Genomic DNA, 27899 nt, shown 5'->3' with positions numbered 1-27899 from the left:
GCTTTTTTTTAAATAAAGTTACAACATGACTATTACATCTTATTGTTCGAGAGCTAGAGGCCACTATCAAGGCTAGTTTTTCTTTGGCTCAAATATGTGTGCAAGACATGGGCAGATAGCAGGGTTTGCTATTCTGACACTATCATCTCCCATTCAATTACAAAAAATGTTTTTAGACTGCCATAATATAAACACCTGATAAAAGTTTATCAACCTGGAACATTAATTCAGTTTTTATTTTTCCATAGTTACTATCTGAGCTACTGAGCATTTCCAGCTCTCACTGAAGATTTGCAGCAACTGCTCTGTTCTATATCTCAGATCCTGCAATGGATTTTTCACCTTCTTTTGCCTCCCTCTATTTACATCTCCTCCAAACAGTTTAGCTATGACTAACAATCCTTCACCGCCCTCTCTCTGACAGCACCAACATCTGTGCCACCTGGCTTCCCTTCATTTTCATCCTATTTCCAACGTAACTCTTCTTCCCTCCACTCCTCCTCTTCTCTGGAAACTTAAAACACACTTGAATTCTTATATATTTCTCCGTCCTGATGAAAAGTTAGACATGAATCATTTACTGTTACTCTCTCCGGATATGCAGTCTTTCCCAACATTTTCTGTTTTTATTTCTAGTTTTTAGCTTTTAAATCGTACACACTCAGTTTTGTGGAATATTGCCATTTGAAATATTCTCACATGCCCTTCCAAAAATAAAGGTTATTATCATGCCGGGGGCAAGCGAGATAATGCTGATGATTTATCACTGGCTGCTTTTGTTACTGCTACTTCCTGCACTCATACAAAACATGAAAATTTCCTTACTTTTGCTGCCAGTTTCTGTCTTGTACTCATGGCCCATCCCTAACTCTGCCCTTACCTTTCTGGATCTCTCTTTTGCTCTCACAGGGAACAGACCAGCTACATATCCACAGACTCCCACAATTATCTCAAGTATATTTAGTCCCATCCTGCCTCATGTAAGCATGTCATCAACACAAACATTCAATTTTTAACATTTTTTTCCTTTTTGCCATTTGTATAACTATTCCAAACCTTTTATTAAACAGCTCATCATTTACCACTATCTTCTAAACTAAAAGTCCCAGTATTTTGCAATATTTAGGATGTATATTTTCCTCGTAAAAATTTGCGACAATCTTTTGTTTCTACTTTATGGACAATTGAACATAATTCAAAGGTTCAGCTGGGACCAGCCACAACAGTCACTTATTAATAAATGAATGAATCTTTGGTTCTACGTTGACATCTCGACCATACAGAAATGGAGGCAGTTAAGAGGCCAGAGTTTGCACGCTCCTTTTCTGACCCGATTTGACTACTTATAATTTTAAACTGCTGGCAGAAAGAACATACCAAACCACGGAGGTCTTTATTAGATATGACAGACAATCAGGCTTGATATAACTGGAGACATCTGTGTGTTTTATTTTTTTCTATTAGAAGAGTGACCAATTTTAGAAAATTGGAGGTTAATAAATCACTGTTAGCAAGTAACGGCTCTAGTTCCTGATATATTAGAGCATGTACGATGTCTAATTCCTGCACACACACACACACACACTCTGTCTCTCTCATTCCTGCAAGAACTTTAAGGTGAGAGGGGCAAAGTTTAAAGGTAATGTGCAGGACCAGTTTTTTTTACACACAGAAGGTGGTGAGTGCCTGGAACAGGCTACCAAGGCGTAGGGGAACAGGGCCCAATGGGTCCCACTTGCTCAAGTTGGTACTAAATTCATCAACTTGCTGAAAAGGGGGCATTTTCAATGGTGTCACATTTCAAATGTGACAATGGGTTCCTAGATCATTTTGAAACATTACATGGGAAGTCTTGGACCAAGCCATTAGCTACGGTGGCACAGCAGCAGAGTTGCTGCCTTGCAGTGCCAGAAACTCATGTTCAATCCTGACTGCGGGTGCTGTCTGTACGGATTTTGTACATTCTCCTTGTGACCACGTTGGTTTACTCTGGGTGTTCAGGTTTCCTCCCACACTCCAAAAACGTACAGGTTGGTAGGTTAATTGGCTTTGGTAAAAATTGTAAATTCTCCCTAGTGTGTGTGTGTAGGATAATGCTAGTGTACGGGGATCGCTGGTCGGCACGGTCTCGGTGGGCCGAAGGGCCTGTTTCCGCGCTGTATCTCTAAACTAAACACTGCTCTGGTGGTAACCTTGTATGTCACTGCGTCAAAGTAAGTTGGCCATAAAGAGTAGCAAAGAAATTTGGGAATTTGCATTTGCGTAGAGAGAGATACTCTCTTGGCATTTAGCTGGGGAAATGCTGCATCTACACATGGAGCTCTCTGTAAAATCTAGGTCATTGTTTTGTATCTTCAACAGTGCCCTCACATCCTTCAATAATTTTGTTCAATTATTTTAAATGTTTTAGTTTTTGGACATTTGATTAATTTTGAATAGCATGTAATTTTAAGTGGTTTTATTGTTTATTTAAATTTTGATTGGTTTTATAGCTGGCCAGGCTACATGGTATGTCAGGTTTTTATTCAGAATTTTGACTAATGGTTTTATCCAAGACTTCCCATGTGATGCTTCCTGTATGAAGGATTTGATATCTGCGTTCCACTTTAATCACGAATGAGCAAATTTCGCCCTTTCAGGTGGTTCCAAAGAATTGAATAAGTGTTCTAAAAATATATAAAGGGGCGGCACAGTGGTTGCAGCAGGTGGAGCTGCTGCCTCACAGCGCCGGAGACCTGGGTTTGATCGTGACCTCAGGTGCTGTCTGTGTGGAGTTTGCACATTCTCCCTCTGACTGCATGGGTTTCCTCCCAAATCCCAATGACATGGGTCTGTAAGTTAATTGGAATTTGTAAAATTGTCCCTAATGCGTAGGGAGTGGATGCAGAAGTGGGATAAAATAGAACTAGTGTAATGGGCAATTGACTAAAGGTTGGTATGGATCAATTGGGCCGAAGAACCTGGTCCATGCTGGATCTTTCAATCGATCAATCAGTGACCCATGTTTGACCCTGACCTCATGTGCTGCCTGTGTTGACTTTCTGTGTGCGTTTCTTCCCACGTCCCAAATAGGCACAGGCTTGTAGGAATCTCTCTGCATGACTCGAGGAACTACAGATGCTGGAATATTGACAAAAAACAACGGGGTGCTGGAGTTAGACGCAGAATGTTGGAGTAACAGGCTGCTGGTGTAATTCAACAGGCTGCTGGAGTAACTCAACAGGATGCTGGAGTAACTCAAGCTGCCTGACCCACTGAGTTACTCCAGCATCTCGGATCTGTAGGCTAACTGGCCTCTGGAAATTACCCCTAGTGTGTAGGGAGTAGATGCAAAAGTGAGATAAATGGGAACTAATGCATAATGGGTGATAGATGGAAAGATACAGCATGGAAACAGACCCACCAAATCGTCTGAAGAAGGGTTTCGGCCCGAAACGTTACCTATTTCCTTCGCTCCATAGATGCTGCTGCACCCGCTGAGTTTCTCCAGCATTTTTGTGTACCCACCAAATCTATGCTGACCATGGATCGCCCATGCACATTGGGTTCTCTGTTATCCCAGTGGAACTCGGCATTCAATCATTCAATTGATCAATTATGGAGGAAGGAACTGCAGATGCTGGTTTTGGTCATTAATGATCATTGTTGACAAGGGAAATTACGCACAGTAACAGTTCACAATCAGACGTGAGGTATATGTGTGGGTAACCTGTATTGTCACGGGTGGGGCATCTGATGAAACGATGTTGTAAAGGTGTGACTACGGTCATTTGAGTGAACCTTTTGTGTCTTTGGGGTTTTTGCAGGTACGTACCAGGGCCAGTTCACGGGAGGGATGCGCCACGGTTATGGAGTGCGCCAGAGCGTTCCTTACGGGATGGCCACCATGATCCGCTCGCCGCTGCGGACGTCGCTCACGTCGCTGCGGAGCGAGCACAGCAACGGCGCCGTGCTCCAGCACGAGCCTCCCGCCGACTCACTGGCGCTCGGTGCGCCCGCCCGCCCGGGACCTGGGCCTAGCCGCGGCGGCTTCGCCCTCAGCCTGCACAGCGCCGGCGACGCGGCCCAGCACAAGGCCAAGCGCCGGGGCCTCTTCCGCCGCGCCTCGCTGCTCGGCAAGCTGAGGAAGAGCGAGTCCAAGAGCTCGCTGGCCAGCCAGCGCAGCAAGCTGAGCTTCCTCAAGAGCGACGCCGGCCTCAGCTCAGCCGCCAGCGACGCCAACTCCACCATCAGCCTGGGCGAGGGCGGCGGCGGCGGGGGAGGAGGAGGAGGAGGCGTCGACGACTTCCCGCCCGTCGAGGCCGACATCGACGCCACCACCACCGAGAGCTACATGGGCGAGTGGAAGAGCGACAAGCGCTCGGGTTACGGCGTGAGCGAGAGGTCGAGCGGCCTCAAGTACGAGGGCGAGTGGCTCGACAACCTGCGCCACGGCTACGGCTGCACCACCTTCCCCGACAGCCGCAAGGAGGAGGGCAAGTACAAGAACAACGTGCTGGTCAAGGGCAAGAAGAAGCACCTGATCCCCCTCAGGACCAACAAGCTGCGGGAAAAGGTGGAGAGGAGCGTGGAAGGAGCGCAGAGGGCGGCGGCCATAGCCAGGCAGAAGTCGGAGATCGCGTTGTCCAGGTAAGGAGTCTCAAAGCTCTTGTGTCCAGCAGTGAGAAAAATGGTAAATTCATAGGCCAATCCAGACAGCTCTAGGTATGGGAATGGTAGGCAGTGCTCAATTCAACCCAGGTAGTTCAGGTGTCAGAACAAGAGAGAATGCTCCTGAAATAGTCAAGATTCAATATAGAAACATAGAAAATAGGTGCAGGAGTAGGCCATTCGAGCCTGCACCGCCATTCAATATGATCATGGCTGATCATCCAAATCAATATCCCATACCTGCCTTCTCTCCATACCCCCTGATCCCTTTAGCCACAAGGGCCACATCTAACTCCCTCTTAAATCTAGCCAATGAACTGGCCTCAACCACCCTTCTGTGGCAGAGAATTCCACAGATTCACCACTCTCTGTGTAAAAAATGATTTTCTCATCTCGGTCCTAAAAGACTTCCCCCTTATCCTTAAACTCAACCTCTTAACCTTAAATATATGGCACTTCCTCGGTTATCTATGGGTGTCAAAACAGTAAGTCCATAAGTGATAGGAGTATAATAAGGCCATTTGGCCCATCAAGTCTACTCCGCCATTCAATCGTCTCTCCCATCTAACCCCATTCTCCTGCCTTCTCCCCATAACCTCTGACACCCGTACTAATCAAGAATCTATCTATCTCTGCCTTAAATATATCCATTGACTTCGCCTCCACAGCCTTCTGCGGCAATGAATTCCACAGATTCACCACCTTCTAACTAAAGAAATTCCTCCTCATCTCCTTCCTAAAATAACATTCTTCAAATTCTGAGGCTATGAACTCTAGTCCTAGACTCTCTCGTTAGTGGAAACATCCTCTCCACGTCCACTCTGTCCCAAGCCTTTCACTATTCTGTACGTTTCAATGAGGTCCGCCCCCATGTTCTTTTAAACTGATTCCCAGTGGAACAAGTAGTACTTGTTTGATGATACTCGGGGTTGGGGGTGGTAAGTAGTGCTAAATTCAATCCAGATAGTAGAGGTGTCAGATCAAGAGAGAATGCCCCCAGAATACGTGGCATTACCTTGTTTGATGATACTCTGGTTTGGGGGTGGGAAGACAGGGCTAAATTCAATCCAGATAGTTCAGGGTCAAAATGATATTGAATCTCTCTGGAATAAGTAGCGCTAATGTTTGGGAATGGTAGGCAGTGGTAAATGCAATCCAGATAGTTCAGACGTCAGAACAGTACAGAGTGCACCTGGAATAAGTGGCACTTCCTTGGATACCTGGTTTCGAAATGGTATGCAATGGTAAATTCAATCCAGATAGTTTGGATGTCAAAACAGTTTATAATCTGTCTGGAATAAGTAGCATTTCTTTGGTGATATTAAAGTTTGGGAATGATAAGCAATGCTAAATTCAATCCAGATAGTTCAGGTGTCAGAACAGGAGAGAATGTCCCTGGATAAGTGACACTTGCTTGGATACCTATGGTGATATATGACAATAAAACACTCTCGACGATTGATAACAAGGTTTGGAAATGTTAAGCATGGTAAATTCAATACAAATAGTTCAGGTGTAAGAACAATATAGGATGCCCCCTGATTAAGTGGAACTTCCTTGGCTACCTGCGATGGGAATGGTAAATTCACTGCTGAGAGTATTTTCTTGCATAGTGTGGGTGTCAATGACAAGGCTGGCATTTATTCCGCAACCTTAATTGAGAATGTGATGAACTGTGTAATGTTGAACGAATGTAAATCCATCTGGGTGAAGATTCTCTTCACATATGTGGAGAGGTGAATTCAAGGATCCAGTGAACCCAGTGAAGGAATATTTTCATTTAAATCAGGATGTGTGTATCTTGGAGGGAAACCTGTAGGTGCTGGTATTGCCTCGGGGGCAGTATTAACTTTGCTCCATTTTCACGACAAAAGTTTTTTTTAAAAACACATCAGTATTGCCAATCTTTCATTCAATCTTTGTCCCGCCCACTCCCCTGACATCGGTCTGGAGAAGGGTATCGCACACATTCCTTCTCTCCAGCGATGCTGCCTGTCCCGCTGAGTTACTCCAACATTTTGTGTCTACCTTCGATTTAAACCGGCATCTGCAGTTCTTTCTTACCCAAAAATCTGTAATGTGCCTTGATTGGTGATAAATTGTTCATTGTTCTGACAATGCCTGGTGTAAGCTCAGTGCGAATTGTGTCTGTTGGTGTCATGAATGGGACATACAAAGTAAGAAATGTGAATTTAGAAATCAGATGGTAGAGTGTTTAGTTAAAAGTTCTATGATTGAAAATGTTTTTGTTGCAAAAAGCCAATTGTGTAAGAATAGCATGGGAAATGCAACTAACTTTTGTAATATTCTCCAGCATGATCATAAATTTGACATATTAAGTAGAGATATTAAGTAAAGTAGCATGTTTTGCAGTCTAAGTGCTTTGGTCGTTCCAAGTTGGTCCCACTCGATGTACTGCACAAATTGGATAGCTATCGGAGGCAGTGGGAACCCTGATGAAGTAGAAAAAAAGGTTTTTATTTGCAGATCATGTCTTCCAAGAGTGCTCATGAACCATGCTCCCATCTTCAACTCTCTCGGTAGCAACGAGTCTAAGGTGACTAAGGTTTCCTGTCAGTGTAATAAACATTTGTGCCCGTCTATGAGCACCCCTGCCCACAGATGGTATTAACACCCTGCATTTCTCAACACCCCTGACAGTTATGGCCAATCTATACCATGTTTCCCAGCTTGCAGCAGGCAGCCGAATTTGAGATTACTGATGCCATCAACTCAAGGAAAATAGACTTTGACTGCAATGATAATTAGATTGAAGAATTAGGATTTCAGGTACTGCATTGCCTTGAGACAAGCCCATCTCCTCTTTCCTTGCCTTCTGATTGCTGTCCATGGTCCAGCAAGTTCAATGAAATAGTATCATAGTGAATGACATGGCCCATAAGGATCTCGCTAGGAAAATTGGGGATGAGAAAGAGTAGCAGATAATCTTACCAGATGAAGGCAAAGGGAGAGTCATTAGGAGCTTAATGCCAATGTCAGTTTATTCTCTGACATTGTGGTCTGAGAGACTCTTCCTTTGTTATCATTTAAGAAGACCAGCTGCTATTTCTTGAGAACCTGACTAGAACCCTGATTTTCCATAGAACCCCATTAGCTCATTAGTAGGGGGATGAGTGGAAATTATGAATCTTCCAATTCACTTGCTTTCCATATTCTATTTGCAAGGTTCCATGGGGAGAGGTTACTGTCTGATTCCTACTCTACAACTGGTGTATTCATCCCCTTCTATTGGTTATGAAGGCATTAACCATTGTTGCGCGGACACCCTAACGATGCTTGTACAATGGGCATCTTGCACCACGTGACAGAGCATTTCTCGTCCACCTTTGTTACAGTAATCAAATAACAAGTATTTTAAAGAAACTTAAAAGATTATTCATTTCAAGTAGCTTTCCATTCCTGATGCTCACTTACAGAGAGATTCCTCACGGGCAACTTCAACATTAGTACAGGTGCACAACCTTTTATCCGAAGATCCAAATAACGAAAACCTCCGAATAGCGGACATTTTTTCGGTCCTTGAAGAAAGGTCCTTGAAATCGTTCACCGAGGGCGGCCCGCAGAGGTGACAGCGGAACCTCCGGTCGGTCCTCGAAGAAAGGGGAACTAAATCCCCATTCATAAAAGAGAAGATGAGGGTATATTGCGCGGGAGGGTTAATAATTGACTGGAGCGGGGCTGGGCTGGAATTGCTGATCTGGGATCTCCGTGCTTGCAGTGGGCCTGGGGGTCGGTGTCCCGATGAGGGGGCACAGCTCGGGCTGTGGGCAAACTGCCACTTGTCGCCGTAGCGGCCCATCGGGGAACGGCTTCTGGTGGTCCTGACGTCTCCGGCCAGTTTGCAGTTTTCCTCTGGAGTTGGAACGGGGCTGGGCTGCTGCTGGCTGTGGGTCTCTGGGATCTCCGTGCTTGCAGTGGGCCTGGGGGTCGGTGTCCCGTTGGTCCTGACGTCTCCGGTGACTGGCATTGACCTGCTGGCATTGCCGACGTGAAGACAGTGCAAAGCCCCTGCGCCGGTGCAATGGGCGGAGAGCTGGAGAGGGGAGGGAAGGGGTCACACACATGGCCGGGAAGCAGAGGGGTGTAGGTGGGGTGAAACTGAAGGGAGCGACAATCTGCTGCTGCCTGCCCGCTGAGTTAAAAAGTTCCCACGGTAGACTCACGATACACAGTGTATCGTGAGTCTTGCGTGGGAACTTTTTAACTGCAAGCACGGAGATCCCAGATCAGCAACTCCAGCCCAGCCCCGCTCCAGCTCCAGAGGAACACGTAGGGGCAGAAGCTGATGGTGTGCAAGGTACGTCTTGTTCTTGGGGTCGCGCAGCTCGGGCTGTGGGCGAACTGCCACTTGTCGCCGTAGTGGCCCATCGAGGAGCGGATTCCTCTGGAGTTGGAGGGGGAGGGGGGTATTGTGCTGTTTGATCGCCCCCTACTATCCCAGGGACAGGGAGACATGACGTTCACCGAGGGCGGCCCGCAGAGGTGACAGCGGAACCTCCGGTCGGTCCTCGAAGAAAGGGGAACTAAATCCCCATTCATAAAAGAGAAGGTGAGGGTATATTGCGCGGGAGAGTAGGAATCCCAAGACAAAGTTGAGTGAGCGTTCACCGAGGGTGGCCCGCAGAGGTGACAGCGGAACCTCCGGTCGGTCCTGGAAGAAAGGGGAACTAAATCCCCTTCATAAAAGAGAAGTGGAGGGCATATTGCCCGGGAGGGTATATTGCCTACCTGGAAGAAACCGGACATTTTTTCCAGGATGTCGTCTGCACACCAAAGCTCACCAAAGCTCACGTTTGGCGCTAAACGCTCGTCGCCTCTGCTGCACACGGATATAAGAGTATGAAAATGTCGCCTTAGGCGGCCTAAGGGCATGTAGCCCCGCTAGGGTGACATGAGTGCGAGAGGTGATTCAATGCTGCGGTCACATTTACAAATTCAGGAATTCATTCAACACACTGCATTTCATACAGACATTTATTCTGCAAGAAAAAACTACATTGAAGACTCAAACTCGCGACCGAGGAACTGCCGGGATCAAGGCGCAAACTCGCGACCTTGCGTATATGAGCCGAGCACTCTACCACTGAGCCAGCCATTAAAATCTACGCTATAAAATTTCCATTCCGAAGGCCGACAAATTCCGAATTACGAAAAGTGTCTGGTCCCAAGGCTTTCGGATAAAAGGTTGTGCACCTGTATGTGTACTCAATAGATTTTTTCAGAATAAGAAGAGGAATTATTAATTCCAATAAATAGATTTGTTGAAAAGTTTGTTTTTTTTTAAGTCTGTTTCAGCTGAGGAGACAATAATAGAAATGTAACTGGCAATATCACTTGTCATCATTTCAAGGCTAAACAACATTGCATCACAGTGCCATTACCAGACTTGACAGCTGGACATCCATGTTATTTAACAGAGTATCATGAATAGCACTGAGGCTTTAGGAACTGTTATCTGAGAGACCAGCAAGGAATCATACATTGTACTCTCCAGTGCCCTTGAAAAATCAATATCACTGCATGGTTCACTGTTGCAGAAACACCCCGTGCCCCTCGGATCATGAGACCAAAATATTGATCATCCGTGGTGCAGGCAATGCCAATTAACGAGCAGTGCAAGTCTTTGGACATGCCCATCCATCTTTGCAATGGGCTTGGCGTATGTAGGATTGTGAGAGTAATTTGCAGTTCTCATGACATGGTAACTGTTTGCGCTGGGGGTATATGAGAACGGCTTCTATTTTACTGAACTTTTCACCCTGCAGATGAGAAATTCAATTAGTGATTTCCTTAATGTGCAAACAATTGACCTTTATCTGATTGGAAAGCCCCGGTAAATGTGTTTCTGATTAAAAGAGTGAACACATCCATTACCTGTCCATAAGCTTCACTTGTATGGCAGAGATTTTAGATACTCATCCAGCCTTGAGTAGGCCATCATCTCTTCATTATACATATTGTTCTTATTTGACTTTCAGCAGAAGCTAAATTAATAGGTTTGTGATGAATATAAGCTTCCTTTGATTGGTTGTGTAGAATTTGTTCTGACATGAAGGGCAGTAGGAATTTAGTGGTGGTTTCTGAGGCAAGGAAACTGGACCACAATTTCCAGGGTTGTGCTGTGGATATGAAGTGATGAAGCACTTCATATGTGCTGTGGATATGAAGTGATGCAGCAGCAGCAGCAGTATTGTGCAGGATGTGCAGCAGACCTTTGCTTTCCAGGTGTTTGATGCCCATTGTCTTGGAATTGAGGTGATGATTTTCAGCTGCATGTACACCTGATTATTACGGCTTCAAGTTGAACTGACCCTGATTCTGGAGTGTAGGCAATGTGGTTTTCCCCCATTCATCCTGTAGATTAGCTTCAGTCCAGCAAGATGTATGTTGGAGGTGACAAGCAATTTTACTACAAGAAAGATAAAGAAAAGAATTGGAGCATGATGTTTAACTGCAGTCTACAGCGGACCAATCATGAATTGCATCTCATCATGCAGCACAGGTGGAAAGGTAATGTATAGAGCCAGGATTTTGCCATAAATGCCATGTGCTTTTTCATGCCTTTTTTGATGATTTCAGGAAGATAATGCCTTTTTCACGATTGAGTGCCTAAATCAGCCTCTTTTTTGCCATTTTAACGTAACTTACAAGAAAATTTACACCACCGGGGCGAAACCCGGCTGTAAGTGGGTGTGAAGTGGTAATTGGAGAGGGGTGCGTGGGAAAGGGTCCAGTCTTTTCAAACTGGAGTCAAGCTATGAGTAGGTATGAAGTGTTGGTTGGGGATGGGGTGTGGGGGATATTGGGGTTAAGTTTCTGTTTATCGAACCTGCAATAGAACTCGTTCAGGTCGTTGGTCAGCTGAAGATTGTCCAAGATAGCTGGGGTTTTTCCTCTTGTAGCTTGTGATTTCTTGCAAGCCCTTGCACACTGAAAAAGAGTAATTTGCTAAGAACTTGCTCCTCAACTTCTCAGAGTACCTTTCCTTGGCAGCTCTGATTCCTCTTCTCAGTTTATACTTGGCCTGCCTGTAGAGGTCTGCATCCCCGCTCCTGTAGGATCTACCCCTGCAAGCGCCAAAATGTCTAAAATCTAGTCAACGCCTTGTAAAAAACTGAATGATTTGGTGAGAGTGTACGGGAGTGATATATTTTCTACAGACAACTGTGTGCTGTTTTGCAAAGCATGTGAGAAAGCAGTGAATCATGAGAAGAAATATTTTGTCTCCCAGCATGTGCAGACACAAGTCGGCGGCAGAGAAACTGAAGGTAGGAAATACGCAAGCTTGTCTCCTCACAACATTTACTGCTGGCTCCAGTCGCAAATCTGAGTTTTCGAGTGATCTGGGCAAAGCATTCATTGATGCTGGAATTCCACTGTGGAAATTGGAAAACAAATCTCTCAGAGGTTTTTTAGAGAAATACACAGAGGAATATATACCGAGCGAGTCATCATTATTGAAAAATTATGTTGACTTCAACATTGTTGTGCAGAAAATTAGAGACAAAGTTGCATGCAACAAAATATGGATATCAATAGACGAGACAACCGATGCTGTGGGGAGATATGTTGCCAATGTGGTCATCGGTACACTGGAGGCAAGTCAACCATCAAAGGAGTATTTCCTGACGTCGGAAGTATTGGAGAAGTCAAAGAGCACAATTATTGCTCAGTTGTTTACATCTTCACTTGCTGTACTTTGTACTTAAAGTTCCTGGCGATGTAGGTAAAGTCATACAAGGAAAATGTGAGAGAGTAATTTTAACTAACAAAGATCTTGAAGAAATAAAACCTAGCTAAAGTTCTCAAAGGTAGTTGTAATGCACAAGAATATATCACTCCCGTACACTCTCACCAAATCATTCAGTTTTTTACAAGGCGTTGACTAGATTTTAGACATTTTGGCGCTTGCAGGGGTAGATCCTACAGGAGCGGGGATGCAGATGCCTCCATTGTCTTTTTCACTTGACAGGAAGGTTTAAAAAAAAATCTTTCCTAAAGCGTGTGACACTGGTCTTTGCATTTAAAAAAAAAAATGTTGCTTGGTGGTCACAATTCACACCCAATTCTTGAATCAATTATTCACTTCTGCTGCTAGGAAGCAGTTGCGGAGAACTCTGTTTGGTGACTACAAATGTGGTTGATACTAAGGAGGCTTCTTTATAGTTACTGCAATCAAATTCATCTCCTAATGTGAAAGCGGTCTTCCTTACGGTATTGACGATGCATTGGCATATCTTCCTTTGTTCACATATGGGAGTCAAAGCTGTGAATTTGTTTCAGAAATTCCTCTGTTAAGTTTTAGAACTACACCAGTGTTGCACAAGTTACTGTAGATGCTTGTTCACAAAACAAAAACACACAGTGCTGGAGTAACTCTGGGCCAGGCAGCATCGCTGGAGGACATGGATAAGTGACATTTCAGGTTGGAACCAGACTGATTGTAGTGGGGAGAGAAAGCTGTAACATAGGTGAGGGCTGGGCAGAGCCTGGCATGTGATAGGTGAATACAGGTGAAGGTTTTTTTAAAATAAATTGGCAGGTGGGTGGACAAAAGAGATATAAAGGAGAGAAAAGGGTGAAAGATAAGAAGAGGAGTGAAATGTGGTCAGAGGAATGTGAGAAAATGTGAGAATTCAAGCCTATTTGGGACTGAGATAAGGATGCATTTCTTTAATACATTCTAAATACTGAAATTCTCTTCATGGGTGTAAATCCTTGCTCTTGAATCTATTCAATGCCAATGTAATGGTTTTCTGGATATATAGGTTTGGTCAGTAAAGTGATGGGGCACAGGATCAGCTTTGGGATGGTGAAGGTGGCACCAGGAGCATATGACTACCTCCTGCTTTTCTGAGTTAAAAAAAAATCTAAACAGAATCATATTGCATTACACTTTTCAGTCAGTTTGATTGCCAACATCAAACATCACTGCATAATTAATACAGACACAATGCTGGAGCAACTCAGCGGGACAGTTACTCCAGCATTTTACGTCTATCTTCGATTTAAACCAGCTTCTGCAGTTTCCTACACGATGCATAACTAATATGGTATTCTGGAGCATTAACACATGATAGAAGAGAATTTGAAGTTTTATATTTCCATTAAATTATAACTTGCTGCTTTTGGATAGGAAAATGATAGAAAGTACATCCTAAATCTGACGAAAGACATTCTTGCCTTTGAGGGAGTACAGAGAAGGTTCACCAGACTGATTCCTGGGATGGCAGGACTTTCATATGAAGAAAGACTGGATAGACTAGGCTTGTACTCGCTAGAATTTAGAAGATTGAGGGGGGATCTTATAGAAACTTACAAAATTCTTAAGGGGTTGGACAGGCTAGATGCAGGAAGATTGTTCCCGATGTTGGGGAAGTCCAGAACAGGGGGTCACAGTTTAAGGATAAGGGGGAAGTCTTTTAGGACCGAGATGAGAAAAACATTTTTCACACAGAGTGGTGAATCTGTGGAATTCTCTGCCACAGAAGGTAGTTGAGGCCAGTTCATTGGCTATATTTAAGAGGGAGTTAGATGTGGCCCTTGTGGTGAAAGGGATCAGGGGGTATGGAGAGAAGGCAGGTACAGGATACTGAGTTGGATGATCAGCCATGATCATATTGAATGGCGGTGAAGGGCCGAATGGCCTACTCCTGCACCTATTTTCTATGTTTCTAAATTGTTTTCTCATCATTTCTAATTCCACATTGGGAGAATGGTTTAATTGCTCAACCCCCAATCAGGATATTTAATAGATACTATAATAATAATTAATTTTATTTATAAAGCGCTTTAAACAACCGCAGTTGCCACAAAGTGCTGTACATGAGAACTCATGGACAAAAAGTTATTAAAAACCGTAAAACGAAGGACTAAAAACAGTAAAAATTAAAAGACATTAAAAGCACTAAGAACAGGAGCAATGTCTCAGCGAGTGTCGAAAGCCAGAGAATAAAAATGAGTTTTTAGGGAGGATTTGAAGATGGACAGTGAGGGGGCCTGTCTGATGTGCAACGGCAAGGTGTTCCAAAGTGCCGGAGCAGCAACAGAAAAGGCTCTATCCCCTCTGAGCTTCCGCTTAGACCGTGGTACCTCAAGGAGCAGCTGATCAGCTGACCTGAGGCACCGGGCAGGAGCATATAGGTGGAGCAGCTCAGAGAGGTAAAGATGTTCTTAAAGATGTTTTAGTAGATGCTAATATAACTTAAAGGCGAAATGTAAAATACAGAGATTAAGCTTTGACATTTTTCAGGACGGTTTGATCTGACACTCTGGTTGTATGTTTCTGGGGAGTGGATTTGTAGTTATTTGGATATCCCATGGGATGTTTTTGATGTTGGGATATTTTGTCATGTGTAGTGAGATATAGTGAAAAAACATTGTGTGTTATCCAGTCAGATCATACTATACATGAGTACAATTAAGCCGTACACAAGTAGTGCGTGCATCTTCCTTTGCTTACTCGCTCCTAAATTGGCTGATATTCTCACATTCCTCTGACTTTGCGCATCCTCTCCGATCTTTTACCTTTTGTCTCCTTTATATCTCTAACTGTTATCCACCCATCTGCCAATTAAGAAAAACCCATTCACTTGTATTTACTTACTGCCTATTATGCTTCCCGGGATGTAGGGCAGCAATGAAGGTCCTCCATTCCTGTCCATCATACCCAATAGTGTTGATTCCTCAGTTGCTGTTTCCGTAACATATTTGTTTTACGAGACAGGGATGTTAGCCCTGTGCTCAACCTCCAACCTGGAGGACCAGTGGATCGCTCTTCGTCTCGCCTCTACCCTTCGACCTATCCAGCATGGGAGACCCTAACAGGAGACTAATCTCCCGCTGGCATAGCTCTAGGGGTCACTGAGACACACAATCTCCCCGACCACGACAAGGTTGCGACCCAACGGGGAGCATTCACTTGTATTCACCTATCATTTGGCAGTGCATTTTCAAAATTGAGCTTTTGTTGCAAGCTAAAGTTGGCATTGGTTTATTATTGCTGTGAATAGGTTTATCTTGTGTGTCTTACTGTCTCCGCCTACATTCTATCTTTTCCCGCCCCCTCCCCTGGCATCAGTCTGAAGAAGGGTCTCGACCCGAAACGTCGCCTATTCCTTCTCTCCATAGATGCTGCCTTACCCGCTGAGTTACTCCAGCACTTTGTGTCTACCTTCGATTTTACCAGCATCTGCAGTTCTTGCTTACACATGCTTGTATAGTATTATCTGATTTCAAATTTAAAAGTGGGGCAATTGTATCTGATAACAGTAGATCCTCTTCTGAGACCAACATGTGGAGCCGCCATATTCTAGTGCCATCTTTGATCAGTTATGCTGCACACAATGCAAGAATTAAGAGGTTTTGAAACTCCCATCCTGTCAGTGAATCCCTTTAGAATGTTTGGGTAAGGGTTTTGGTGTGCTCTCTCCCAATATACCTGTCACTTTTACATCAATGTAAAACAATTTTGCATAAAATTGGCAGAGTTAATAACTTTAAATATTTGACTCATTTGCTACCTTGAATGCAAGTTGGAGCAATCCCTTTCTGGAAGATAGTCATGTTAAGAAAGTTACTGACAGAAGTGAAAGACTTGCACTTCAGGGACTTGTTGAAGCCAATTATTTTTTCTCTATGAAGGCAGTTCCTTGGGGAGCTTGACATTTATGTGCTAGAAAATATTTATGCTGTGAGTAAGTGTATATCTTCAATAAAAAAAGAAAATGAGAATAAATTGGCTTCTGAGTCACTATCAGATGCTTGTGCTCTGGCAAATTTTACCCCAGTAAGGAGGCAAGTAGACAAAAGTTTCTATACTTCTTGTTTTGGTATCTGCAGAAACAGTTTAAAAGCTATCATGTCCTTACTGATGGCCATTTGCAACCTAGTGGTTGTAAACCTAGTGCGTGCGAATTTATTTGTACCTAACATGCAGGACCTCACAAACTATTGAATTGAACCTGAATGAGGAAAGATGTTTCCTTGGCATGCTGTGTTTAATGCAGAGTGAACAAAGGAAAACGAGTAATCTCAGGGTCCAGGCCTTGTCCAAGAGATCAAAGCGACATGCCAGGGGTAGGTGAAAGATGGTCACGGATTTAAAAAAGATTTTGCAATAGTCAGATGCCGACTGTCAGTAAATTGTGTTACGCTATTTTGGAAGATTTAGTCAGACCTGAGTATTTCGAGAATTTTCAGATTTTATTTTCAATTGGCAATATTTATTTGCTTTACACTTGCTTGGAAAATACTTGAGGATTTATTCCTCTGGCAACATAAATATAGTTTTAAAAAGACACAAAGTGCTGGAGTAAACTCAGTGATTCAGTGGGGTTACTCCAGCACTTTTTTGTGGAAACCAGCAAATGCAGTTCCTTGTTTCCAAGAAATATAGATTCCCTGGATGACACCATGTTATTGTTTGTGGAGCATGCTTTGTGAAATTAGGTGCTGCATTTTCTATATACCAACAATGACCGTTTTTAAAAAGTACTTCATTATCTGTGAATTGATTGAGCACAATGTAATTGTAAATTCCCATTTTAGTAAAAAATGTAATCAGAAGGGTTTGACCTGAAATGTCGCCTATCCATGTTCTCCAGGGAGTAAACCAGCATCTACGGTTCATTGTTCCCATTTAGTTAACTTGCTCCTTTACTGGAAAACATGTGAAATGGCAATAATTTGCAGCTTTTTGCTGTTGAGTTTCCACTTGCATAGATTTTAGTCACGTCAATACAATCCAGTCAAGGTGGTTGAGAGGACCATAAAAGTTTAAATGTTTATTACTGTCTAGCTTTGTTCAACTTTAGCCAATCCTCCCCAGCTCACGGCAAAATTGGCCACACTCTAGAATCAAAATCGTGAAAATTCTGATTTTGAAGGGTCTTTTAAATTTTGCTCATTTTTGTGGATGTGCAGGGATGTGCAGACCTTTAAAAAAAAATGTTTTCTTTGTTTACAAAGTAGTTACTTAAATACTAGTCCAACAATGGTACCACTTAAATGCTTTTAAATACATTTTTTTCAGGAATTTAATAATCGGACTACTCCCATTGAGAACTTAAATTCATTAAAGATGTTTATTTTAATTAAATCAAATTTCCAATAAAACTGAGCAAAACACAAAGTGCTGGAGGAACTCAGTGGGTGAAGCAGCATCTGTGGGTATTATGAAAAAACAGCATTTTGGATGGGGACCTTTCTTCAGACTGATAGAAGAAGGGGGAAGAAAGCTGAAAAAGAGAGGTGGGGACATTAAAAGTACGACAAGTATGAGAATACTAGTGGGAGGAGGGGAATTGCACCCTGCTCCATTCATGATCTCACCTGGCTTGGTCAGCAAACTTAATGTTACAATATTATTTCCTCATTCATATTATTACCTATGTTTTGAATATTGAGGCCCAAGCATCGAACCTGCAGAATTTCACTAGTTATTGCCTGTCAACCCTGTAAAAAAAAATGTATTCACAATCTCTGTTTTGAGTCTCAACACTTTTTTTTATCCATACCAATATATTATCCCAATATTATACTTCAACTTTGCACACTGATCTTTCAGGTTGGACACTTTCTGAAAGTCTGGGCACACCACTTCTACTGATAATTTCCCCCTTATCTATTCTATCAGTTATATTCTCAATAAACGACCGTAGTTTTGTCAACATTTTTTTTTCCAGAAGTCCATGTAGACTTTGATCAAACCTGTTGATACTTTACAAGTGTCTTGTTATTTAAAAAAATATATATAATAGGCTTTACCATTTTCCTCACTACTGATAGGAACTTAAGCAAATTATTTTATTTGCAAATACAAGTCTAAAACAAAACTTTATCTCAGTGCTGTTGTTGATAAAAACTAACGTGAAGAGTTCTCAAAACATGAGACTCCTACAGCAGTCATGACCTAGTGCAAAATTGTTTTGAACGTTTGTGTCATTAAAGGCATTGCTTGCAGTTATACACGTGTCGGAATGTAATCATAAATTGGTGATAAGTCATATCTGTTGTTTTATATAGTAATCATTTTTGCAAAATATTTGTAATCATAGTATAATTGCTGGTGTAATCACTAACATTTTTTTTGCATGAAAATGTAACTGCTAGTAATTTTTCACTAATTTTATATGTAGTTTAGATTAGTTTATTGTCGAGTATAAGGTACAGTGACATTTCTTTTTTGGTGCTATATATGATTTTATGGATATATGAATTCCCTGAATAGACATGTTGAGTCAGTTCTGAGTCTTCAGAGTCTGAAGAAGGGTCTCAACCCAAAACGACACCCTTCCCTTCTCTCCAGAGATGCTGCCTGTCCCGCTGTTACTCCAGCTTTTTGTGTCTATCATTGCTGTTTCCCAACACCCATTTCCACTGCACCTATCCCATTCTTGGTGCATCCCCTTTCCATTTCTTTTACCAGCAGAGAAGCACAGAATTAGCTGCGGTGATCGTCATGAGCTCAATAAACATTCCAGCCATTTTATTTGTGCCACAGAACTAGATCTTAAGTAATGTTAGAATATTTCTCTTGTTGTGAATATTTTTTTTAATGAACTTGCAAATCTCTACATTGCACACTTTATCTGGTAGAAGCTCTTGCTTCTTCTCCTCCTCCTCCTCCTCCTCCTTCTCATGGGCAACCTGGAAAGATATTGTCAGGCAGCTCTTTAAAATGCCTATTTTATTATTTAAATGCAGTTGTTCAGATGTGAAAGAATGAACTGCAATATCTATTATTAATAACTGCCATTTCAAGCTGATTTCGTTCTTAGTTTCCTCCGTTTTGCATTTGAGAAAATAATTAAAATCTATGGTGGTCCATGGAAGGGAATAAAGTCTAGTTAATAGAAAACATAGATATAGAAAACAGAAAACAGGTGCAGGACTAGGCCATTCGGCCCTTCGAGCCAGCACTGCCATTCTATATGATCATCCAAAATCGGTACCCCGTTCCGGCTTTTTCCCCCTAGACCGAAGAATTAAATCTAACTCTCTTGAAAATATCCAGTGAATTGGCCTCCACTGCTGTGGCAGAGAATTCCACAGATTCACAACTCTGGGTGAAAAAAGTTTTTTCTCATCTCAATCCTAAATGGCCTACCCCTTATTCTTAAATTGTGATCCCTGGTTCTGAACTCCCCCAACATCGGGAACATATTTCCTGCATCTACCCTGTCCAATCATCTAAGAATTTTATACGTTTCTATAAGATAGCCTCTCATCCTTTTAAATTCCAGCGAATACAAGCCCAGTCAACCCATTCTTTCATCATGTCAGTCCTGCCATCTCATGAATTAACCTGGTGAACCTATGCTGCACTCCCTCAATAGCAAGAATGTCCTTCCTCAAATTAGGTTCATTAATGAAACAAAGCTGATAACTACAACAAATGCAAATTTCTGGCACCATTAACTTTACATCAGTATATTGTTGGCCAAGAATGACATCAGTATCACTAGACAATAGGTGGTGCAGGAGTAGGCCATTCGGCCCTTTCGTGCCAGCACTGCCATTCAATGTGATCATGGCTGATCATCCCCAATCAGTACCCCTTGTCTTGCAACAAGGTTATGTATAACTGTACATTTAGATAAAAATGATGTTCTAAAGTGGGAAGTCTAAAACATCCCACTTTGAAATGTTGAAACCAACAGTAAAATTCGGGAGAACATTTTTTTGCCGAAACTTTGACTTCAGTATAGTTAAAAATAAATACTGTTGCACGTTCTGATTTCTTCAAGATTCAGAGTCTATAAATTGGAATGATAAAAATGTAATTCTGCTTTGGAGTCTGTCTTGAGCCCTGAAGCAGAAGGTAATCAAAGACTAATAAATAAGATACCTATTGCAAATATTAGAGTAACAGTTTGTTTTTTGAAAGGTAACCCTGTAATTTAATGAAATAAGAAGACATGTGAACAAAAGTCTGTGAAAGTGCAAATAATTGCATGCGTTAGTAAAACTGATAACAGCTGAAGGCAATGAGATTGCAATGAATCCTTGCACAGTAAACCCTCATTATAACGGAACGGGGAGGGGATGGAGATGGTGTCCGTTATTGCTGATTGTCTGCTATAACCGAGGAAGGTATTATTGTATAAGTAGTAGAAACAAAGTGCTGGAGTATAGAAGTTGGGAGGTCAGCTTACAGTTGTATAAGACTTTGGTGAGACCGCATTTAGAATATTGTGTTCAGTTCTGGGCACCATGTTCTAGGAATTATATTGTCAAGCTTGAAAGGGTTCAGAAAAGATTTATGAGGATGTTGCCAGGACTAGAGGGTGTGAGCTATAGGGAGAGGTTGAGTAGGCTGGGTCTCTATTCCATGGAGTGCAGGTGGATGAGGGGGAAATCTTATAGAGGTGTACAAAATGAGAGGAATAGATCAGGTAGATGATCAGTTAGATGATCAGGTAGATGATCAGGTAGATGCACAGTAGATGCACAGAGTCTCTTGCCCAGAGTAGGAATCGAGGACCAGAGGTTAAAGGTGAAGGGGAAAACATTTAATAGGAATCTGAGGGTTAACTTTTTCACACAAAGGGTGTCTGGAACAAGCTGCCAGAGGAGGTAGTTGAGGCTGGGACTATCCCTTTAAGAGACAGTTCGACAGGTACATGGATAGAACGGGTTTAGAGGGATATGGATCAAGCACAGGCAGGTGGGACTAGTGTAGCTGGGACAATGTTGCCCCGGTGCCTGTTTCCACACTGTATCACTCTATGACTCTAACCCAGCAGGTCAGTCAACATCTCTGGAAAACATGGATAGGTATTGTTTCGAGTCGAGACCCTTCAGATTCTTGAACAGGAACTGGGGCTTGGCATTCAGCTGAGTTGACTGCCCCAGCCTGCTGGCAGGGGAGAGGCGAGGATTGGCGGAGTCAATGGTCGCGGGCAGTCAGTGTGCAGATAAGGGTCGGCGGTGGCAGGTGCGGCTTGGAAGCGGCCGAGTAAGTTGTGTGGGCCGCAGTAGGTCCGGCCTGGAAGTGGTGTGAACTGGGGTTAGCGGGCGCTGCCAGTGGCCGGGGAGGTGGTGTGAGCTGGCGGTGACGTGGTTAGCTGTCGGTGATGTGGTAACTAGGTTAGTCCACAATGACAGAAATCAGTTATAACAAGGTTGCTAAATTGAGAGTTTACTGTATGTAAATAGCATTAACATTTTGTTTTGTATACAAGCCAACATTGGCCAAGTGTGTAACAAAATTCACAAATCCACTAAAAAAATGGAGATATAGAATAATATTTGTTTGCATGGAATTTATGGGGCAAAAAAAATAAACGCTTTTACCACAAGCACAGATGATGCAATGGTACATTAGGGAAAATTGCAATACAGTCCGTTTTCTGCGAACTTGATTCCCTAGTAACGTGGGCGTGGCCTATATGGTAAAGGGATCTATATAAATACGCTTTAATTGTTGAGTTCCATTCAAGCTTAGGCTGATTTAATTAAGACTCGACAAAGTGGTAATTAGATTAACTAGACAACCTGTTGCAGAGTGCATTGACAAAGAATGCCCTGCATCACACAAAGAAGGACTCTCCACCCCATCCATGGTGGGCATACAATATGTTTTGAATCACACAGGAACAATTGGACAAAGCAAATCTTCTGAACATAATTAACAATCTTCGTTATTTGTTTAGATTTTCAATGTGAAGTTCTTGCAAAGAATACAAACTTTGGTATAATAAACATTGTGTTACTGAGGTGACACCATTTTTCTAGAACTAAATATCTTGACAGATGAATGTAAATCAAAAGTTGGATATTCTTTGAACGGCTCTGTTGTACTTGTGGTCTGGGCAATCTCAGTGGCAGTTTTTGTTTCCCTGTGGAAGTAAAGCTGAACAATGAACTGTCACATTGGCACTGCTTTGTCTGATTGATTGCGTGGATAAATTGGTGGAGAGTTACTGAAGACTTGACTGCAACATGTGATTCAGCTGGCTTTTGTCAGTCAACAGCTCCATCTGTGGAAACATCAGATAAAGGTTAAGTTGTCTTTTGTTCTTGTGTTATCGTACAATTTCTGCTCATGATGCAGACTGCCACTTGCTTCAGTGGCAGCTGTCATGTTGTCACTTCCTGCATCAACAATTTGTTAGCAATCTTATTATATTTTCTGAATCCTTGGTCAGTGTGTATTGGAGATAATTTATTTGGATTTTGGCACAGAAACCTTGTCATAGATGCGGGATAAAAGTATTATCTGCTATTATTAAATGGCTGGCAACTGCCAATCAACCAGAGGCAGATGTAATTTTTAGTTTAGTTTAGAGATGCACCATTGTAGTTCTCTGTTATCTCACTTAATAATAATAATAATAAATTTTATTTATGGGCGCCTTTCAAGAGTCTCAAGGACACCTTACAAAAATTGAGCATGTAGAGGAAAAACATTAAGTGGAATGAAATAAATAGTAGAGACATGACTAGTACACAAAGTAAAGACAGAATTCAATACAAAACACAGTATGAGGCAATTAATGCACAGATGAAAAGGGACGGGGACGTGGGGCTAAGGATAGGCAGTGGTGAAGAGATGGGTCTTGAGGCGGGACTGGAAGATGGTGAGGGACACGGAATTGCGGATCAGTTGGGGGAGGGAGTTCCAGAGCCTGGGAGCTGCCCTGGAGAAGGCTCTGTCCCCAAAACTGCGGAGGTTGGACTTGTGGATGGAGAGGAGACCGGCTGATGTGGATCTGAGGGACCGTGAGGGTTGGTAGGGGGAGAGGAGGTCAGTGAGATATGGGGGGGCCAGATGGTGGAGGGCTTTGTAGGTGAGGACCAGGATTTTGTAGGTGATCCGGTGGGAGATGGGAAGCCAGTGAAGTTTTTTGAGGACTGGAGTGATGTGATGCCAGGATTTGGTGTGGGTGATGAGTCGGGCGGCTGCGTTCTGGACCAGTTGAAGTCGGTTGATGTAGGTGGAGCTGATGCCAAGGAGAAGTGAGTTGCAATAGTCCAGTCGGGAGGAGATGAAGGCATGGATGAGTCTTTCAGCAGCAGGCGGTGTGAGAGAGGGTCTGAGTTTGGCGATGTTGCGGAGATGAAAGAAGGAGGTTTTAATGACATGGCGGATGTGAGGCTCAAGGGAGAGGGTGGAATCAAAGATCACGCCAAGGTTGCGGGCCTGGGGAGATGGGGAGACAGTGGTGCCGTCGATGGTGAGAGTGGGATTATTGATTTTGCTGAGTGTGGCTTTGGAGCCTATGAGGAGGAATTCTGTCTCATCGCTGTTGAGTTCTCACTTGTGGATGTGGTGTATCTGGACTTCCAGAAGGCTTTCCGACAAGGTCCCACATAAGAGATTAGTTTACAAACTTAAAGCACACGGCATTGGGGGTTCAGTATTGATGTGGATAGAGAACTGGCTGGCAAACAGGAAGCAAAGAGTAGGAGTAAACGGGTCCTTTTCACAATGGCAGGCAGTGACTAGTGGGGTACCGCAAGGCTCAGTGCTGGGACCCCAGCTATTTACAATATATATTAATGATCTGGATGAGGGAATTGAAGGCAATATCTCCAAGTTTGCGGATGACACTAAGCTGGGAGGCAGTGTTAGCTGTGAGGAGGATGCTAGGAGACTGCAAGGTGACTTGGATAGGCTGGGTGAGTGGGCAAATGTTTGGCAGATGCAGTATAATGTGGATAAATGTGAGGTTATCCATTTTGGTGGCAAAAACAGGAAAGCAGACTATTATCTAAATGGTGGCCGACTAGGAAAAGGGGAGATGCAGCGAGACCTGGGTGTCATGGTACACCAGTCATTGAAAGTGGGCATGCAGGTGCAGCAGGCAGTGAAGAAAGCGAATGGTATGTTAGCTTTCATAGCAAAAGGATTTGAGTATAGGAGCAGGGAGGTTCTACTGCAGTTGTACAGGGTCTTGGTGAGACCACACCTGGAGTATTGCGTACAGTTTTGGTCTCCAAATCTGAGGAAGGACATTATTGCCATAGAGGGAGTGCAGAGAAGGTTCACCAGACTGATTCCTGGGATGTCAGGACTGTCTTATGAAGAAAGACTGGATAGACTTGGTTTATACTCTCTAGAATTTAGGAGATTGAGAGGGGATCTTATAGAAACTTACAAAATTCTTAAGGGGTTGGACAGGCTAGATGCAGGAAGATTGCTCCCGATGTTGGGGAAGTCCAGGACAAGGGGTCACAGCTTAAGGATAAGGGGGAAATCCTTTAAAACCGAGATGAGAAGAACTTTTTTCACACAGAGAGTGGTGAATCTCTGGAACTCCCTGCCACAGAGGGTAGTCGAGGCCAGTTCATTGGCTATATTTAAGAGGGAGTTAGATGTGGCCCTTGTGGCTAAGGGGATCAGAGGGTATGGAGAGAAGGCAGGTACGGGATACTGAGTTGGATGATCAGCCATGATCATATTGAATGGCGGTGCAGGCTCGAAGGGCCGAATGGCCTACTCCTGCACCTAATTTCTATGTTTCTATGTTTCTCTATTCATTCCCTATAACTGTTGTGCACACTGCTTCTTTCATTACCAAAATTGTTATGCTGCCCTCTCCTGACCCCCTCCTTCCTGCTATTTAGTTTAAAGCTTGATCTATAAGCCAGATGATATATGAATTCTCTTTCTATTAATAAATAAAGAAATCATGCAAAAAGCAATCCACCCATGGTTATTTAAATAAGTTAATGTTAGTGACTTTATAGTGCAGAATATAGTTCCCAGCATTATAATGCAACAGTTCCAGAGACAAAATAAGTGTCTGCAATGAAATAGAGGAGAATCAGGCTCCAGTATTGCTTGTGGAAGGATTGTTCAGAAGCCTGATTACAGAGGGGAAGAAGCTAAGTGGGTCAAACTATTGCTCCCTTGCACCAAAGTGTGGTGGGGTTGTGTCTACAAAGCTGCATGCCTTTGTTGCTTGGTGCTCCAAGTGAGTAGAGGGATATGAATCTTCCTCATCTTCAGTAAAAAGTCTTTGTCCTCTTCATTGTGCAATGCTACGAACGTATCACATGGAAGGTGGTAGATTCCAAAATGTTCAGGGACACCGTCACCTGCGAGTCATGGGTTCACAGAGCTGTAGGGCACGGAAATAGGCCCTGCGACTCTCCTTGTCCATGCTGGCAAATTGACTAGTCCCATTTGTTGGCATTTGTCCCATATCCTTCTAAGCACTTCCTCTCCATATATCTGTGCAAATGTCTTTTCAAAGTTGTAATTGGATCCACTTCTATGACCTAGATCTTGTAAAGGTAGACCATTGTCTCCTTTATCGCACATTTTGGCGTTGCATGCAAATTCAGTAACAGTGTCGGCCAAATCGTTAATATATCTTACAGCAACCTGAGTCACAGGTCTCCAATGAGAAAAACAACTCTCCTCCTCTACCATTTAACTCCTTCCTCCAAGTCAATTTTGAATCCAGTTGGCTAGCTACTTTGTGTTCCATGGGATCTAACCCTCCGAGCCAGCCTACTGCGAGGGACTTTGTCAAACGACTAGATGTCCAGTGTCCTGTCCTAATCGATCATCTTAATGACCTCAATCAGATATGCGAGACAAGATTTCCCATGGTCAAAGCGATGCTGACCTGACTATGCCAAATCAATCTGTGCCTATCCAAACTTTAACTGAGGCAGACGGGGAATTGTGTGGAGCTCTGGGACAAATTTCTATTACCAGCTCCTTGGAGAAGGATTATATCCTTACCATATCTCGGTTATTGGAATACAATGTCGGGATGGATTCTCGTGGACAGGACCCTTCTCCTGCTGCTCTTGTTTCTGAGAGTTTCATCTTTGTCGTGTTAGAATCACAATATGAGACTATCGAAGCGAGTAAATTCTAACTTTTGCCATATCTGCATTCATACAGAGGATTTTTTAAAATATAGAAGCTGTTGTAGAAAAAGAACAGGAGGCAAATTATTTTAATATTTGCTGTTGGATCACTGATGTTTGATGCTTGCTATGTCAGCATTTTACTTTGGTTTACTGTGCAACAAAAGTTTGTTGTACTGTGGCTTTAATATGAGCCATGGAGGGAGAAATGTGAGTGTCAACATTAGACTGGATAAAAATAGGCTTGCGCAGAAACCAGCTTCATGTTGTTTGCACTCTGAAGTAGAGATTAGATATAATGAAGTTGTGGGCAGAATGAGTGGAGAGGCAGCATTGGATTTGAGGAACTTTAGACTGCCGTTTCCCTTGCTTGCAATGTAGCGCACTCTATAAATGTTTTAGTAAAGGGTCATGAGAGAAAATACCAAATAAAGACTAGAAACTGACTGAGTGCAGCATAGTAACAAATCACTGCCAGCTTGATAAATTTTAGGATTCCAAGAAACTTGCATGGCTATTAGAACATTGTGAATTTTAAGCTTGCATCTTTAGCTTTTTCATTATCACTAAATCGAATGTGAAAAATGGGGAATATTACAATGATCTAACTTATTCCTTCAAGTAATATAATTGTTGACATGTCGGTCGGTGGGGGGGGGGGGGGGGGGGGGGGGACAGATTACTAGGTGAATTGTAAACTGTTCAATAGTTGCCAAGTTTTTCTTTTTGGTCACAGTTAAAGGTTTTGCTAATTTGAGGCATTTTTTATGTGAAATCTAGCTTTATTTAAGTGAAACAACTTTATAATTAAGTTTTAAAAATAGAGTAAATGTTGAACTGTAGTATAGATTGACCAATATAAATAACATGATATACAGGACTCTTGTCAGCTCCTTCAAACTGCAGTAATACCTTCCCAGTTGATTCTCTGGTTGCTATCAAATGCCTATACTTACTTTATACAGCTAGAAATGAGCGTCTCTTTGGGCTAGTCAAGCAGGGTGAAAATGACGCACAGAATTCCTGGAGTCAGCAACAAGCCCATACTAAATAAGGCAATGCGCAAGCTAGTTTATCATAGCAATAGGAGAATGCAACAGCTGATAGTTGACATCTGCTCCTATTCCCATTTAGTACTTAGATCCACACAGTGGCATTTCGCCTTTGTAGCTCTGGTGATCAGACTGGGGAGACGCATCAGAATGCAAAGCATTCAAACGCTAGAGCCAAAATCAAGCATTTTTTATTATATTGTGTTTGAACTTTTTTCCCCAAAGCAGAGAGCAACATTCTTCATCAAATTAGTATTTGGATAACTATTATTTTCCATTTATTTTCACGTTGAAATGATTATAAATATTAATCAATTTATTTACTTAGTAGACACAAAGAAC

General features: G+C 42.8%; 1 protein-coding gene across 2 annotated transcripts in view; it reads left to right on the top strand.

Moving 5' to 3' along the window:
* The window catches only part of jph2 (junctophilin 2), an 85797-nt gene that overhangs the window by 9164 nt on the left and 48734 nt on the right, over positions 1–27899 (top strand). The window contains exon 2 of one of the 2 annotated variants that reach the window (XM_033041468.1): positions 3807–4629. The exons of the other annotated variant lie outside the window; for it this stretch is intronic. Within the exon in view, the coding sequence (XP_032897359.1) occupies positions 3807–4629 (823 nt within the window). The remainder of the gene's footprint in view (positions 1–3806; positions 4630–27899) is intronic. 2 annotated transcript variants of the gene reach the window in all.

Source organism: Amblyraja radiata, chromosome 23 (genome assembly GCF_010909765.2).
Source record: "Amblyraja radiata isolate CabotCenter1 chromosome 23, sAmbRad1.1.pri, whole genome shotgun sequence".
Lineage (NCBI taxonomy): Eukaryota > Metazoa > Chordata > Chondrichthyes > Rajiformes > Rajidae > Amblyraja > Amblyraja radiata.
The sequence above is the reverse complement of the archived record's forward strand: the minus strand, read 5'-3'. Positions and strand labels throughout refer to the sequence as shown.